This window comes from Lissotriton vulgaris, chromosome 8 (genome assembly GCF_964263255.1).
Source record: "Lissotriton vulgaris chromosome 8, aLisVul1.2, whole genome shotgun sequence".
NCBI classification, from domain to species: domain Eukaryota; kingdom Metazoa; phylum Chordata; class Amphibia; order Caudata; family Salamandridae; genus Lissotriton; species Lissotriton vulgaris.
The window spans coordinates 655801630-655820465 of record NC_141696.1 but is presented as its reverse complement, the minus strand read 5'-3'; the positions used below and the strand labels follow the sequence as shown (position 1 = coordinate 655820465).

The 18836-nt window shown below is 46.8% G+C and overlaps 1 protein-coding gene across 1 annotated transcript in view; it reads right to left on the bottom strand.

The window, feature by feature from the left end:
- The window catches only part of CRYBG3 (crystallin beta-gamma domain containing 3), a 1124543-nt gene that overhangs the window by 56669 nt on the left and 1049038 nt on the right, over positions 1-18836 (bottom strand). Inside the window, exon 19 of the mRNA XM_086936146.1 lies at positions 4737-4896. Within this exon, the coding sequence (XP_086792272.1) occupies positions 4737-4896 (160 nt within the window). The remainder of the gene's footprint in view (positions 1-4736; positions 4897-18836) is intronic.

Here is an 18836-nt window from a genome sequence, read left to right as displayed (position 1 = left end):
AAAAGAGAAGGCTAATCAGGAAGGCAAAGAAAGGCCGAAATGGCTGAAAGATAGCCTTTAAGGGTGCCCAGAGCAGAGCCCTGCTGGGCCAAAGACATAATCAATAGGAGAAACACTGAAAGAGGAGCAGAAAGAGGATCCACAGCCTTTGCAATGCACAATGTCACAAATTTGTTCCATCTACAGGCGTATACCGTTTTAGTAGAGGGACGCCTGCCTGCCAAGATGACGTTACAGACTTAAGGAAGGTCAAAAGCTGTCAACTGTCGTCGCTCAATCTCCACGCAAGGAGGTGGAGGCTGGACAGGTTCAGGTGGAGGACTGTCCTCTGCTGCTGCGATAGAAGATCCTCTCGAAGGGGCAGTCTGATCGGAGGATCGAAGGCCATGCTAAAGAGCTCGGGGACCAGACTCTTTATGCCGAGTCCGGAGCCACAAGAATGACTTGGACCCAGTCACTTTTGATCTTCTTCAGCACTCTTGGCAGAAGTGGTACCAGCGGAAAAGCATACAGGAGGCCGCAGTTCCACTTGCGACCAAAATCGTTGCCGAGTGCCACCTTGAAAATTCCCACGTGCAGAACTGCTGACATTGAGTGTTCTCTTCGGTGGCTAACAGATCTAACCAAGGCTCCTCCCACCACAAGAGACCTTGCACCACCTCCGAGTGAAGACGCCATTCGTGATCCATCATGCACTGATGGCTGAGCTCATCTGCCCTTGCATTCAGAGAACCCACCAGGTGTTGAACTACCAGGGACATGACCTGATGTTCCACCCATGTCCAAAGGCAACATACCACAATCCCACCCCGCCTTGTTTGTTGCAGTACCACATGGCGGTGGTATTGTCCGTGAACATCTGCACTACTCTTCCTTTGATAGAAGGAAAGAATGCTTTCAGTGCCAGCCGAATCGCCCGGCGCTCTAAAAGGTTGATGTGGAGTCCGGACTCCGCCGGAGACCAGAGTCCTCTGATCTCGGCTTTGCCCAGGTGACCACCCCATCCCAGGAGTGACACATCAGTCACCACTGTCAGCTCTGGTTGGGGTAGGCAGAGGGATCTGCCCCCTGACCCACTATTGGTTCGTCAACCACCACTGCAATTGGTGTGCAGTACTCTTTGAGATTTGGACGTAGTCTGAGAGATTCTCCTGATGCAGTGCCCACTGGAACTTCAGGTCCCACTGCAGAGCATGCATATGCCACCTGGCATGATCCACCAGCAGGATGCAGGAGCCCATGATGCCTAGCACCATCAGTCATTCTTACCAAAATCCGGGATAGAGGCTGAAACATCAGTATCATAGCCCGAATAGCCCAGACTCGCTGTTCGGGAGGATAAGTCTGAAACTGCGCCGTATCCAGAACCGCTCAATGAAAAGGAGCTTCTGAGAAGGAGTCAGGCCCGTTAATAGTGAACCCCAGTGAATGCACGAGGACCACTGTAGTCTAGAGGAGGGAGACAACAGCCCGCCTGGGGTGAGCCTGTCTTCAACAGCCAGTCGTCGAGATCAGGGAAGACGGGAACCCCTGATGTGCGCAGATGAGCTGCAACCACCTCCATCACTTTTGTGAACACCTATGGGGCACTGGTAAGGCCAAAGGGGAGCACCGTGAACTGAAAATGCTCGTGGCCTACCCTGAACCGTAGGTAACGTCTATGGGCTGGCAGAACAGGGATTTGGAAATATGTGTCCTGCAAGTCCAACGCTACCATCCAGTCTCCTGGGTCGAGGGCAGACAAGACCCGAGCCAACGTAAGCATCTTAAACTTCTCCTTCAGGTGGAAGCAGTTGAGGGCCCGGAGGTCTAAGATAGGACGGAGGCCTTTGTCCTTCTAGGGTACCAAAAAGTAGTGGGAGTAACAATTACAACCTACTTCTGGCACAGGGACCCATTCGAGAGCTCCCTTGGCCAAAAGATCTGCAACTTCCTGAGGAGAAGGGTCAAGTGATCCTCCGACATGCGATGAAAGGTTGGTGGCATGGAAGGAGGGGTAGTCTTGAAGGAAGAGTAGCCCCTTTGGGCTATTTGCAAAACCCACTTGTCCGATGTGATGGTTTGCCAGTGGGGGAAGTGATGGTGAATCTTGCTGCCCACTGGCCTCTGGTGGCCCTGAAATGTCAGACTAGGAGGGCTTGGATGCTGCTGCCGGGGGGTTACGGGTAGACTGGCCCCCCTTCTGGCCCCTATACCTGTGTCACTCGGTCACAAGTCCTCTGACTTGCAAAGGCTGGGCAGATTGCGTCAACCGGTGGCCAGATGGGAACACATGTGGTGGGGCACCCCTTCCGTAGTCATGAGGCGGTATACAGCCCACAACGGATCGTCAATTTTGCTGCGTCTCTACCCTCAGCCACTACATGAGAGAGAACGCCCAGGCCTCCTCCGAACACTGGGGCAGCACGTGTGCCACCGTATCCCACACTGTATGGGAATACCAGCCCATGTGGTATTCACTGAGCGCATTGCTAAGCTGGTGGAAGAAAACATATTCTTTCCAAGATGGTCCAGCTTCTTGGATCCCGTATCTGGGGGAGAAGTAGGGATTGTGCCCTAGAGGATGAGACTTGGACCACCAAGCTCTTAGGGGTTGGGTGTTGGGAGAGGAAAAGTGGGTCGCCCGGAGTGAGCGGTGGCGTTGGACAATCATCCTGTCCACAGGGGCCCCTGTGCTGGGCTTGGACCAAGTGCCCAAAAGGATGTCCGTGAGGGCTTGATTAATAGGCACCAGGGGTGCGGAAGAAGCTGCTGCAGGCTGAAGTACCTCTGTCAGGAGGTTAGTCTTGACTGCCACCGTAGGAAGCTCCAGGCCCAAGGCCTAGGCTGCCCAATGCAACACCACTGCATAAGACACTCCCTCCTCCGTAGCCAGCGTAGGGGGAGAAAGCATGCCAAGGTCTGGCGAGGTTTCCAGACCACTGGCGTCACCCAGTTCCACTTGCCAGTCCGGTTCCTCAAGCTGGTCAGCTAAAGGGTCTATAGACCACTCCCATACATCCTCACCCTCTCCTGGCTGCCAATTAGGCCTGTAGGGAACGCCAGGGATGAACCGTGGCACAAAAAAGCCTTCTGGTGCCGGTTCCGACATCAGGCCTCACACCCCTTGAAACCGGTCCGTGGATGTGACATCTCTGGTGCACCAGGAGTCAGAAGACTCAAAACGAAGTTGATAAAAGTCACAAAAAGTTTAGTCAAAAAATGACCAAGGGGAAAGCTTTTTCCAGATCTGCGGAAGGCTGGCGCGGAAAAAGAAAGAACTGACGTCAGCTCGCAGTGACGTCATCCCTGTGGTCACGACGACGGACACGGAGTCGACCGATGCGCAGGGCTACTACTAGAGAAAAAATTCTCCGGATCAAATCTGACACCTGGGGTAATTCGAAGGTAAGGAATCTATGACTAATAGTCTCTTTCAGATAGACCTATACAGCCACTCACACACCCAGTGACAGATCCATACAGTCACTCACACACCCATACAGTCACACAGCCACTCAGATGACATGTTCGAAACAGTTTCACTCAGTATTACAAAAAGAAGAGCAACTTGAACTTATGCAGTAGCTTAGAATATAACTTAAGTCTCAAAAACATTTACAAATCACTTACACAGACTAGATGATGTCATTGGCGTTGTCATTTGAGATGTCATCAGTGAGGTCACTAAACCATGTCATGAATCATGTAATATGTGAGGTCGAAAGCAGTGCTCTGCGGGGAGTAAGTTATAGTTAGCTCCGGTAACTATAACTGCTTAAAATCTATGGTTTTGTGTCTGTGAAATCTGAGCTTAACTATAAAGTCCTTATAACCTTTAGTTTTTTCAGTACAAAAAAAATTATATAAACATACGTACGTACGTACATATGTAAACGCCTTCACTTTGGCCAAAAGGACTGCCACATTCTCCAAGTGTAAAATCTTAAATTCATTCATTTTATTTCACGATCTCCATGTAGATGAAAATATTTTCAAGGACATGACAGTGAAAATAAATCTGTATTAATTAAGTGTTTAAAGAAAATACATTATTTGGGCAAGTATGCTAATAAACACATATTCACACATTTATCATTAAAGTGCAGTGGAAAATATTTATATGGTACACTATAAACTAACATGAAAAAATCAAGATGGCATGGACACCATATTCAGATCCTTGAAGAGTAATCTGCTAGCTATTATTACCCTTATTGAGGAACTAGAGGGACATCATTACCCATTCGAAGTTGACCTACTATAAGACAATGAAGACACTGTCAATGGTATGTTGCCAAAATGCTGGTTTTCTGAATAAAAATCCTCTACACAGACATCCAGGACTGCAACCCACAGAACGTTTGTTTGCTTTTTGGTCTCGATTTTGACATCACAACCATCAAACAGACCTATTGCCAATACTATACCAAGAGGTGGCTTTGTGTCTACTACTTTCAACCACTGAGTTTCTCTGATCAGCCTTTTTCAGTGATTGACTTGAGATGCTACAGATCCCGCTCAGGCCAGGTGAGCCTCCATCTTTCGCCTAGCGCTATTGGTTGTTCGGGGTGTAACATTCTGCTTCCACTAGAGTGCTTGCATTTAACTTCACAAGGAACTACATTACAACTATCGCCCTCTCTGTCCACTCCTGCTGGTTGCTGGCTATGTGTCTCACTCTAATGTGCTGATGCTGCCTGCATTAGCTCATAAACCAAGATGTATTGGCTTTGCCACTGCATGTTAGCACTTACCTTTTACATCAAGGACAAGCTCATTGCTAATGTAAGATGTTATTGTGCCATCTTTGTTGAGTCTCCATTTTTGCCGAGACTTCCCATGTTCTGTCCACAGGGCTACTTTTGATCCAGGCACATCCCTACCTCCAATCACATCCAAGCATGCATGATTGATCTAATAATCAAGAACAGAAAGAAAACAATGTTCTAGTTTTTGCTGATAGGTACAAATAACACATACCTAACTGTGCAAACAAATACAATCGCATAATGTTGCATCAGAACAGAGATGGATTCGTTTGACAAACCATTGAAAAAATTGCTGTACTAGAATAAATAACACACGAAAATAACCCCCACACATCGGAGCACCAGAAACATGTTGTTAAATAATTAGCCTAATGAGGGACATCATGATGATGATTTTTCTTTATATTTAACCAGATTGCAGAGAGTAAAGATGTTCAAACAGTACTGATAAAAATAATGTAGATTTGTAAATTGTGTGCTGCAATGGGAGTAAAGAACACACAGCATTTACTGTTGACAACAGAAGTAAGTATTGAAGAGACGGGCTCTAGCCACAATAAATACAGTACCTGTACACCTAACATAATCCAGTCCAACTCAAATACTTCATACAGTGACTGTAAGGTTACCAGATAACTCCATGTCTCTAAGGACACACTAACCTAGTGTGACGAGGAGCCAGGTCAGGAACCCACCTTAGAACACGAACAGTTGCCCTCTTACCTGACTCCCTAACCTCTCCTCTACTTTCAGACTCCGTCTAGTACCCTGGATCAGTACTGTTCCTTTAAGACTCCTCGCTCTTCTGTGGTTGCCGGTCATGTGAGCGGGTCAGATGATCCATTCACCTTCAAAACGGAAGAGGAGGCGGTTCCTTGTCGTCCACATCGGGGATTTGAAACCTGGAGGCAGGATCTCCCCAGTAGAGCACGCAACGTCGAGACATTCTTCACTGAGCCAGGACTCGGAGGAGTGAAGACCGCTGCTATGAAGGACGAGAAGACACCAGGAACAGGGCAAAGTGAATCACTAACCCCAGACGACAAAAGAAGGGAGCCGGACCTCTTCCCACAACGCGTAGGAGGCGGCCACGGCCCAGGAGGGTCATGGCTCCACAAGGTACGGGCCGCTTAGGTGCCGTGTGGGGAAAGGGAACCGGGAGGCAAGGGGAGGGCCGGATAACGCAGCGGAAACCTCTGCTCTCTTATCTAATGAAGAGAGCTACCCCGCATATTAGAAGCGTATAGAACAGTTCACTGGTGACTGTCGGGTCTCTCCCTCACTCCCTCTTCCCTGATAAAAAACGCCTGACAGTTAAACGGCGCCCTCACCGAGTTTTTTTTTCTTCTCTCTCTCTTTATTTGTGTCCATGTTTGTTTCCCCGGTATTTTGGTATCACCGGACGGCGAGACCAAACACTTCAAAGTCTTACGGAAGAAAGTACAAGAGGACTTGAGAAGGACTGCTTGTTATGTTTATTAGTACTCTTTAGTTATAGTAAGAGTTCGTTTCCCCCCATTCTTCTTTGTGAGAAGGCAACAAAGTAAATAAAAGGATTTGCATATCGTATGGGAACTCTCTGTCTCCTTCTCTGTCACCGTACACGTGGTGTCAGAAGTGGGATTTGAAAGTCTACTAAGGCAAGGAAAATGGAGAATCTTATCCAGCAACTTATATGAGGGCAGGAGAAGTTGGAGTGGGCTGTGGAGAAGCAAATGGCTACAGCCCATGCCGACAGAGAGCTTTTTAAGGACACTATGGCAAGGCAGGCAGAGCGACGCACACCCCTTATCAAGAAATAAAAGGAATAATACTGGACCATCTAGGAATGGACCCTGAAGCATATAGGGTCCGTTTTAGAAAAGAAAGAGGAACCCCTGCAGACAATCTTAAGACATTGTATTTCAAATTGAAAGCAGCCGCAGACAAATGGCTGAAACCGCAGGTCAACACCAAGGAAGAAATCATGTCTCTTATCTATTTAGAGCAGTACCTAGAAGCCTTGCCAGACCCGATCCAGCATTGGTTGAAGCAGCATAACCGACTAACAGTCGAACAAGCGGTCGAAATGGCTACTGCATTTTATAGGGCTCAACCCCGTCCATTATCTGGGGATCCCGAGAAACCTGTACGTCCCTCGTCTTCTATAGGAAAAACGGACCGAAAGCCGGCTAAACCCAACCCAGAACCCATGAAATCCCGTCAATATCGACCCAAACCAGTTGCTGCCCGAGGCCCTCAATGCTTCGACTGTGGAGAGTGTGGGCATATAGCCAGAACCTGTCCCCGAACAAAATCGTCAGAGGAACCAATGGATATAAACTGTATTCCTCCTTCCGTGTTGTACACCGACGAGTTGGGTCTCAGTTATTATGTGAGTGTCCTTGTGGGGGGGATGAAGGTACGGGCTTTGTTAGATTCTGGCTGTCGCCAGTCAGTCATTCACCAGTCCTTGGTAAATCCTTCTCTCATTACAAATGGAGCAATGGTACCTATCAGGTGTGTGCATGGAGATGTGCAAAGTTATCCCTTAGTAGTCTTATCCATCTCCATCCCAAACAGAAAGGCCTTAAAAGCTAAACTTGGGGTATTACCCTTTCTACCAGAACAGTTAATATTAGGTATAGACAGCCCTTCCTTCCTAGCTCTCCTGAAGGACAACCTTCACTCTGAAACATCCTCTCCAAAGACCCTATTCCTCCCTTCTCACACAAGCTCCATGGCTCTCTGATAGGAGCTTCAGATATAATCAATGAAATGATCCCACTCTTCAGCCAGCCTGGGATCATGCAAAACAAAACCTTCAGCTCCAAAACCCGGTATACCCTTATTTGCAAGTACAAAACAAACTCCTATATAGAATAGCAAAAGAAGGAGATCCACCCCAGCTCGTAGTGCCCCAGGGTCTTTGATCATTCGCATTTGCTTGCGGGTCACAGGGGCGCACACAAAACCATAGAAATGCTTTTGAGACACTTTTACTGGCCTGGTATCTTCTCCCATGTTGACAAGTTCTGTCGGGAATGCGAAATCTGCCAGAGAAAGAACCCCTACAAACCACCCGCGGTACCACTACAACCCCTTCCCATCATAGGCAACCCCTTCGAAAGAATTGGTATGAAACTCATTGGACCATTTCCACGAACCAAAAAGGGACATCTTTATGCCTTGGTTGTTGTGGATTATGCCACGCAATACCCAGAGGCTTTTCCTTTATGCAAACCTACTATGTCAGAACATTAGCGATAAACTCCTGGAGTTATTTTCTCGGGTTGGGTTTCCATGTGAGATCCTCTCTGATCAGGGGACCCCTTTAGTGTCCAAAATAATGGCCCAAGTTTGTAAATCCCTCGATATCTCTCCTATCAAAACATCAGTATACCACCCTCAGACTGACGGCCTGTGTGAACGATACAATGTCACCTTAAAACTCACACTAAAGAGGCTTCTGAGTGTAGATGGAAAGGAATGGGATATGTTACTCCCTTTGGCCTTATATGTGATTAGGAGTCAAACCCAAGCGAGCTATATGGCCGAGAACCTTGTAGCCTGTTGGAGATCACTAAGGAAGTATGGGAGCAGGAAAAAGAAGAAACTAAATCCTTCCTTAATTATACACTGAGCGTACGTTACCGCTTACAAAAATTGAGGGACTTTGCTGATGCCAATCTGAAAAAATCCCAAACCAAACAACAAATCCAGTATAATAAAGGGAACAAAGGAAATAAAGGTGGAGACAGCTACAGGTAGGCGATTGGGTGTTAATTCTTATGCCCATCGCCATTACTAAAACAAAATCAGGGTGGCAGGGTCCTTATAAAATCATACAAAAGGTGGGCTTGACATCCTATAAGGTCCAGATCACCCCAAAACGAGTCCAACTATATCACATCAATCTTTTGAAAAAATAGTTAGGGCCCAATCCTAAAAACGTACACATGGTTAACCTGATAATAGAACAAGAGACCACCCTAACCCATTTAGTAACTAGTCAGGAACTGACAGCAGCTCAAAATGACTCCTTGCAAGAAACATTACGCCCCTTTGCCCCCCTTGTTCTCTGACCTGCCCGTACATACTACCATGGCAGAACACTCTATCCCCACTCAACCAGGTAAAGTCATTAAGTAAAAGCCATATCTCAACCCGGCTGCCCAAAGGGAAACCATAGAGAAGGAAGTTGAAAACATGCTTCCCTTAGGGGTGATACAGCCTTCCAAAAGCGAATTGTCTTCACCAATTGTACTAGTGCCGAAACTGGACGGTTCTGTCCGGTTTTGCATAGATTTTAGAGCTGTTAATGCCATTTCAAAGTGTGATTCATACCCCCTTCCCAAGGTGGATGAATTAATAGAAAAACTCGGGGAGGCACAGTACATCACCACCCTTGATCTTACAAAAGGGTACCGGCAGGTGCCTCTAAAACCCCAAGTCCGAGAAAACACAGCCTTTTCGACACCTTCGGGACTGTACGAGTTTACAGTATTACCATTCGGGTTACATGGGGCACCTGCAACGTTCCAACGCCTTATGCATAAAGTACTGTCGGAACATCAAGCATATTCCTCAGCTTATTTAGATGACATCATTATATACAGCCCCACCTGGGGGACACATCTCCAGCATTGTCATCTAGTCCTACAAGCTCTCCAGTCAGCGGGGTTACATATCAACACCAACAAATCCAAGGCAGGTTTTAGGAAGGCCAGGTATCTAGGGTTCCTCTTAGGCAACGGATGCATAGAACCCCAACAAGTAAAGGTCATAGCAATATCCCAGGCCCCTTTCCCCACCACAAAGAGGGAGGTGCGGGCCTTTTTAGGGCTCCTGGGATACTATCGCAGATTTATCCCACAGTATTCTGAATTGGCTGCTCCTCTTACTGACCTTCTAAAAAAAGAAACAAAACCCATAGACCTCCTTAACCCCCCACTGGAACCAAACAGGCCTTCCTCGAACTGAAAAAAATCATCACATCCCGTCCAATATTACGATCCCCAGACTTTTCCAGACCTTTCCTACTACAAACAGACGCTCCTGAAAATGGGCTGGGGGCTGCTCTGTCACAAACATCTTCTGAGGGGGTCGAACATCCCATTCTTTTTCTAAGCCACAAACTCTTCCCCCGAGAAAAGAAATATCCCGTGATGGAAAAAGAATGTCTTGCGATCAAGTGGGCGGTGGAAAAGCTAAGATATTATCTTGAGGGTTCGCATTTCATTTTGTATACAGATCATGCCCCGCTCCTTTGGATGAGCAGAAACAAAGGGAACAACCAACGTGTGTTACGGGGGTTCCTCGCCCTTCAACTCTTCTCTTTTGAGGTCCGTCATCGGAAGGGTTCTGAAAACAGGAATGCAGACTTTCTCCCACGTATCTCCCTGTTCCCCCATCAGGAACAGGCTGGGGTGGGGGTATGTGACGAGGAGCCAGGTCAGGAACGCACCTTAGAACACTAACAGTTGCCCTCTTACCTGACTCCCTATCCTCTCCTCTACTTTCAGACTCCGTCTAGTACCCTGGGTCAGTACTGTTCCTTTAAGACTCCTCGGTCTTCTGTGGTTGCCGGTCATGTGAGCGGGTCAGATGATCCATATACCTTCAAAACGGAAGAGGAGACGCTTCCTTGTCGTCCACAGTGGGGATTTGAAACCTGGAGGCAGGATCTCCCCAGTAGAGCTCAGGACATCAAGACATTCTTCGTTGAGCCAGGACTCGGAGGAGTGAAGATCGCTGCCACGAAAGACGAGGAGACACCAGGAACCGGGCGAAGTGAAGCACTAACCCAGACGACTAAAGAAGGGAGCCGGACCTCTTCCTGCAACGCATAGGAGGCGGCCACGGCCCAGGAGGGTCGTGGCTCCACAAGGTACGGGGCCGCTTAGGTGCCATGTGCGGAAATGGAACCGGGGAGGCGAGGGGAGGGCCGGATAACGCAGCGGAAACCTATGCTATTTTATCTAATGAAGAGAGCTACCCCGCTTATTAAAAGCTTATAGAGCAGTTCACTGGTGATGGTCGGGTGCACTTTCCCTCACTCCCTCTTCACTGATAAAAACGCCTGACAGTTAAACGGCACCCTCACAGAGTTTTCTGTTTTTTTTCTCCCTTCCTTTATTTGTGTCCATGTTTGTTTCCCCGGTATTTTGGTATTACCGGACGGCGAGAGCAAAAAACTTCAAATTCTGACAGAAGAAAGTACCAGAAGACTTGAGAAGGACTGCTTGTTATATTTATTAGTACTCTTTAGTTATAGTAAGAGTTATTTTCCCCCCATTCTTCTTTGTGAGAATATCGTATCGGAACTCTCTGTCTCCTTCTCTGTCACCGTACACCTAGTCCTGTGATTACCTTGTTTGTGTTCAGGTGTAGTACTTCAATTGAGTATTGGACTACTGCTACCAGAATAATCAGATAATTACTCAAATCACCTAAAAGCAGCACTGCATCCTTGGTGACATGTGGTTATGGGGTCACTTGAATCTGTCAATAAGCAAATGTGCTGGCCTTTGGGTGTGAGGAATCCTTACTAGAATATCGGGACCTGCTGTGAAGCAAACATCTTATGTATCAGACACAAGTTCTAAACTTCTATGTACAGCTCACCTTCTGTGTTGCTCTTTACTGAAGCTCCCCTGTACAAGTAACAGTGATAACTTTTCATCTTCAAATTAGATGGGTCCAAGTGCTGAGGATTTGGAGACACATGCCCATATGAATGAACAAGAAGATATAGCTCTGCTCCTATCCCATCTGAAATGAGCAGGGCAACCCATCAGACATCGATTGCCCACAAGACCTGACTTGTCAGTTCGGGATAGACTGTTCCAATAAAGAACAGGGTCAAGACTGATTTGCATATGGCTAGGTCTGAACTGGGGTGGCAAAGTGAGCTAAAGAACGGTGATGGATTTAACCCAGGTCTGTGACTGGCGGCGAGTGTCTGAAAAGTTTCAGAGCTCCGTCCATCATCTCCTTGCGTTTGCTTTGTTCTCCCTGGATCCCCTTTTGGAGAAAAAAACCCCACTCATGATACCAAAAGTATAAGGTATTTGCTTAAACTACAAGCGCCTCAAGCCTGCCCAAAAAGTCAAAAATACTGCCACAAACAAAAACAGGCATTGGTAAAGCCAACAGACCTACCTTTAGCAAACTGGTACAATGGTTATTTTTTATTGCAAGCATATGTCATAAAAATAAAAAAAATAAAGGAAAACCTAGCAAACTCCTAAATGTAGAAGAAGTTGGCTTGTTTTGTTTCTTTTTTGAGAAATGCTTGTAGTAAAAAATAACCATTGCACCAGCCTGCTAAAGGCAGACCTGTTGGCTTTGGAAAAAAGGAAAAACTGAAAGAAAAAAACATTGGCAAAGTAACGTATTGGCCCAACCGCTGACATGTGGAGCACATTTTTTAGGTGGATGTGCACATGCAATCAGGAAAAATGCCATCAGTCACAGAGCAAAAGAGCCATTTGCAGAAGTCTGCTCACCCTCAGCCCTATGATGTTATGGGTGGAAGCAAAAAGTGAATTACTGTTGAACTGACCTTTGGATAAAGAATGCTAACCAAAGGCTCTATGAATACATTTGTGTGTTTTTTTATTTAGGACTTTTTTTGCATTACATCAGGCCGGCGACACAACTAAAATGATCTCTATGGCACACCTACAAATTGTGGGATGGGGCTGATTTTACTTTTAGCAGGTGAATTCCATCTTCACATACCTTACACATAAGTACAGTTTTGCCACAAGCCCAGTGTTCACATTGAGACTAGAAAATCTATACTCTAACCTACTTTTTAAACTTAGGATGCAGGATAATTGGTGTACCATTGTAAAGAAGTGCCCTTTTTGCATTGTCACACCTCCACACTTTTTCTACTTTTTATTGCTGGTGTAATGACCTTCATCACGGGGGCACTCCTGTTCAGTGCCCAGTGTATATGCTCTGACTACTAAAAACATGTAGGATTGCTATATTTAGCTTACCAATAGGTCCCTAGTATATAGGACTTTGTGTACCCAGGGCCTGTAAGTTAAATGTTACTAGTGGACTGCAGCACTTATTGTGGGAACACTAAAGGGACAAGTGAAAACAAGACTTTAGGCCAGTGGTACCCAAACTTTTTGGAATCACAACCCACTTATAAGAACAACAAACTTTTGCGACCCACCTAACTTTAAAGGACATGAGAAGGGAAGATTTTTTAATATAAATTAAAACATTGTGTGGTAGTGCATTGTCATTTACTGACAGCACATTTTCAATTGAGATGGACGCTAAATTTGCACAGAGATACAGTTTTACTGATAAAACTATATAGCACACAAATGATGTGTGGAAATCGGGTTTCTGTGAATATTCATCATTTGTGCATCATCAAGTGTCTTGATCCTATTAAAATCTGCTTCCAGCACACTTTAGGATTACAAGAAAAACGGGCTTCATTTTTGCTTTCCTAATAGCTGAAGGCATACAGTTCATTTATAGGTATTTACATTTGTATTGTGGCTTGTACAAAACAATATCCTAGATTGTCACATATTCACTTTAAAGAATTCTCTCAATAAGCAATCTGAGTCAGAAAAGTAAACACCAATACCAATTGGTTTCAGGGCGCTTTATGGTTGAGGAACGTGGCTTGAAGAATATCACATCAACTATCCATTGTGATGCACCGAGTATAGTGTGTGAGACAGCTGGGGTGGATTCCGGGTGCTTAAGAGTACAGAAAGGGGTACTCATAACAGGATCAGTCAGTATCATTTTCTTGGGGCCTGGGGTTCAGGCGCCTCGTACTGGGCTTTACACAACTGTGTTGATTTAAGTTCAACCCAATGTTCTTAATTAATCGAATGTTGATATTGGGTCAATGAAATTGTTGTCGATTACCAGGGTAAGAGGTTGGGGGTAGGGAGGAGGGATTGTGTCTGGGTGTGGTATGACTCCCCCAAATGTGTGCCTTGTTGGTGCATGGGTGCCCCTGTCCACTGAGGACAGAAGGCTGAATAAAAGAAAAACCCCTACACATCATCTACATCCGTTCAAGGGTGTCACAGTGGAAGCCCTCACTGATGTCTCAGTACTCCCCCCTTCCTCCTAGGCACCCCCTAAACTGGCTTTTTTACGCAACGGCATGGCTTTGTGGACTGCACACTCAGACAATGGCAAATTTAGACATGCCAGGGGCTAATGCTGGAGGGGACACTCAAATCCCACTCGTGTGTCTAGTGTATGCACATACGAGTATACTAGAGAAGTCTCACTCTCACCTTCAATTCTTGGCCTCTTCCCACATAAGAGGTAATGAGAGTTTGCGAAAAACTGTACCAGGCTGAGAAACACAACTTTTCATTGCAACTTCTGAAAGTGAGACAGTCTTTTCAATAGCCTTTGCAAACCGATATTTAGAGGGGGGCACCATAGAACCATCCTGCAGTCCGCGGTCCTTTCCGGTGGTGCTAGTTCCAAAACCCAATGGGTCCATCCGTTTCTATATTGACTTCCGCAAACTAAATGAAGTGTCACAATTCAACACTTACCCAATGCCCAGAATAGACGAGATAATCGAGAACCAGGGGTCTGCTTCCTTTACTCCCACACTGGACCTCACTAAGGGCTATTGGCAGATCCTTCCGCCAAATAGAAAACCGCCTTTTCAACCCCAACTGGACTATATTAGTTCTGGGTACTCTTGTTTGTGTTACATGGAACCCCTGCAACCTTTCAATGCCTGACGGATCTGATACTCAGGAAACATCAGGCTTATGCGGCAGCGTACCTGGATGATATATTGGTCTTCAGTTCATCCTGGGAGCTCCACTTACCACACCTGGAAGTGGTGTTGCTTACCCTCCAACAGACCGGCCTGACAGCGAATCCCGAGAAATGCCTGTTGGCCACCAACTCTATCCGATTCCTGGGGTATCACATACAAGAAGTCTGCCATCGGCCTCAGGTGCACAAGGTAAAGGCGATCAAAGAACTGCCACCTCCCATGACCAAGAAAGAGGTCAGGTCCTTCCTAGGGCTAATAGGATACTATTGGCGGTTCATACCCAGTTTCTCGGAAAGGTGACCTCTCTAACCGGACTCCTACCAAAAAAACATTCCACGCGTGTATAGGAGTGGTTGCCTGTACACCAGGAGAGCTTTGACAGCTTGAAGAAGGCTCTATGTGACTAGCCAGTGTTGGCCTGTCCTGACTTTTCGAAACAGTTGGTTCTCCAGAGAGACGCCTCGGACAGTGGTCTAGGCGCTGTTCCCTCCCAGCCTGGACATGAGGGGGCCTTTCATCCGGTAGTGTACCTCAGTCGGAAACTGCTCCCCAGAGAATCTCGGTATCACGCCATTGAGAAAGAGTGTCTGGACATCAAATGGGCCATGAAGGCATGTCGGTATTACCTGCTGGGCTGCTCTTTTGTGTTGTTGAAGGATCATGCCCCCTTGGTGTGGCTGTGGCAAATGCTCGCATCTTGCGTTGGTTCCTGGCCTAACAGTCCTTCTCCGCACGAATAAAGAGTTTACAAAAAAAAAAAAAACAGTCCTCTCCTTTCAGGTCCGTCACATCCCTGGCCATTTTCAGGGACCGGCTGACTTTGTCCCGTTGGCCCGTGTCTGCAGGGTCGAACGTCAATGCCTGGTTGAGAGGTTTAGCAGAAGCATCGCAGATAATGGCGAGAGGTGCCCCGGGGGCACTAGAGGGACGAGCTCTAGCAGCCAGCTCCGTTCTGACCTGGAAGTGGTTGCCGGAGCGATGAGTGAAGAAGATGGACGAGAGGAAGAGGAACATGCGGACATCGGAGAAGAAGGTGACGTGGATGCGGTAACAACTGGAAAGAGGCGCAGAGTAAGCAGTGCGGGAGGCGAGTGCAGGAGCCGAAAGGAGGACGAAGACGACGCCGGAAGGAGTAGAGCGGGTGACCCGAGGGAAGGCGAGACGGATGGGACGGCCGTGACCCCAGTCCGGAGTCACAGCTCAAAGCAAATGTTATCACAGGGAGAAACCCTGAAGAGGGTGGGGTTTTGCTTGTGGGTGCTGGGCAGAGTGTTGGTGGCGCACAGATGAAAAGGGAAATTGAGAACTTGAGAACAGGCACAGAGAGTTTCCAAGGGGATCAGAACCACTGACCTGGCTCACTGGTTGTCTCACGGTGGTGCTTGGTGAATGGCTCCTTATTGTCGGGCTGGGAGTTCTAACGGCCAGGGGCCTCTATTTCTCCCGAGGGCAAGACTACCAGAGAGAAAGAAGAAAGACGGGGAAAAGAGGAGGAGGGATACCGGAATGGCCGGACGAGTGAAGAAGAACTCGGAGAAGGGCATCAGAGGACTAAGAATATGTGTACTAAGGGACAGAGAGACACTAATAAAAACCCCTTCATACACAACTAAGTGACTACGCTTCCTTCTTGTCCTATCACAGTGACTTTAGAAAGTCACAATTTTTCTCCCTAAGCCTCTGGTAGCCTTTTCATAGTTAATCCCCAGCTTTCACTGGCAGATGATTGCCACAGAAAAGGAGGTGTGATTGGCTGCCAGGAGAGGGTACAAAAGGACCTTGTGTGGGAGGAAGTGTGACCTCCTCCTGATATGATGGCCTGGGGGATGTGATCACCAACTCCACAAGCTTCAAAGGAGCATCCCCTGTCACAAGCAGATGTGACTCACACCTCAGCCTGCCCCTTACATTATTTTATTTTTTGTTTTGTCCTCATTCTACACAAACATGCTCTTGATTCGAGGATATGACCCTGGTCAGACCGATTATTACAGTCTCCTATACAAGGAAAGTGAAAATCCCTGTCTCTTCTCATCAAAGGATGGGTGGATTGGACCCCCGGGTGTTACTTCCTAGGAAACTTATCAGGAGTAACCAGGGCTCTTCCTCTTTTTTAGGCCTTTCATGCTTGACCCTTATTGGTTTCCTGCTATTTCGGCCGTATGAGCAAATTTGTAATCATTCGACCCGTGAGTGTATATACATTGTGTTATCCTTAAAAAAGGAAGGACAGTGAAAAGTGAAAAAGGGAGAAAAGAAAAAGAGAAGAAAACAGCAAAAAGGGTCCAATGACTAGGTATATAAGTGTTTCTAGATGGATTTACTCCCGAAATCAGAAAAAGGGTTTATATACATATTAAATGGTCCACGAAGGAGTAAGAATGAAAGCTGCAAACCAACTGTCAGGGTTTTGCGAGTTGCTGCCACCTCTGTTTATAAACCAGCAATGAAAGCAAAGACCATTTCCAGACCCCGGATGGTGAATGTGTGGTACCCTTGCCCTTAGGAGAGGGTGGCTGTAATATTGTAAATAGTTTCATTACCGTCATCAGAGTCCCTCCCTAAGATAGCCGCCATGGAGGTCGCTAAAGATAATCTAAGGCAGTGACAGGTCTAGTTAATGTGCCTCGCGCCCAGTTTTGAATCTGCGCACTTCAACTGCTTCGTTGCCTGAGGCGGTCGCTAATTACCTCGCTCCGTGTCTAGTATTCGTGACAGGAGTTCTGAGGGAGTGTTAGCGGTCTTCTAGTAGAGTAATTCTTAGTTCAGAGAATTCATGGAAACGTAAGGTTCACAACCCCAAGAGAAGTTCGAAGTTCTACAGTTCCTGAGGTAAAAGCGGAACTTCTTTGGTGACAGAATCCGTCATGGAGAATGCCATCTCCTGAGGTGGACTTCTAGCATTTCCCCTCTAAGAAGACGTCAGCGCTACAGAGGAAGAAGGAGTTCGAGGGTGAGCAGCACAACAAAGAAGTAGTAAGCCTATCTCGTTGACTTGCTCATTCTTTCCCCCCCCCTCATATTTGCGAACTAAGACTCTTCAATCCCTCATTGCGCTTCCCCCTTTCCTTCCTTTCCCCCTTTTTCCTCCCTGGTTCCTTTTTGCCGCTTTTGGATTTATGGACTATCAGAAGTCAAGCCAAGGTTTAAGCGCCTGCAGTCTCCAACAGAACCCCAATTAAGGCATTGCCAAGGATATTCTCAGGTAAAAGAAGTTCCATTAGAGGGTAGGAGAGAAACATAAGTAGAACCCTCAGTAATGTTGACTCCTGTTCTTCCAGATATGAGTATCCGGCAGTCTACCATTTCACTGTATGAAGAGAGGCAATAACTTAGAAATCCTGGTAGGACAAGTTCAGTTATTAAAATAGAGAGAGTACAGTAGTTAAGGTGGGTTGTTGCTTATGTTCTCTTCCCTAATCTGTGTATTAGGCACCTGTGAAGCACAGACAGCAGAAGACCTATTCTCAGCGGTCTGAACGTGGTGTCAGAAGATCTCAAGTTATCTCTTCTCTGTCCACTTCCCCTTTTCCCTTCTGTTAGTGTCTTTGCCTGTTAGGCGAGGTCACTGGTTGCGGGGAGATTGGGTTCAGCATCAGGACTGCCCCTGCGAGAGAATTCCGGCCTTCGTGACAGATTGAAGTGCCCAAGTATTTATCTCGCCTGGGCAGTATGGCGGAAGGGTTGAATTTAAAAGAGTTAGGAGAGATTCTAGTTGGTATTCAAAGGGAGATAGGAGCAGTACGGGAGGAGAATCAAAGTTTAAAAGTAGAATTGGTAGCCTCTCTCCAGGAGACTAAGATGTTGGCTCAGAAGGTAGAAGGGTTGGTCTTAGGAAATCCTGTCCTTAGTTCTCCCATGCCTCGTACCAGTACTCCAGTCCCAGATTCTAAGTCAGTCGCACAAGTGATACATTCTGTATCGCCGTTGATTCCATTAGCAGCTCCAGAGAGGTTTTCAGGGGACCCACAAAAGGCGCAACTTTTTTGACCCAATGTTCCCTCCATTTTATGTGCCGACCCACGTTATTTCCGGACGCTCAATCCAGGGTGGCCTTCATTCTATCCTATTTAAGTGGGGATGCAGCAAATTGGGCAATGCCTCTGGTTAGTGAGGATGACCCCATCCTTTGTGACTTTGACAAATTTAAGACTGAGTTTTTACGTATCTTTGATAGGAGAAGGATTTCTCAGGCCACCAACAACGAGTTGCTAGAACTGAGGCAAGGATCTAAGGATCTCATTACTTATTTGACGCAGTTTAACAAGTTAATTCTGGAAACCAACTGGCCCGAAGAGAAGCGA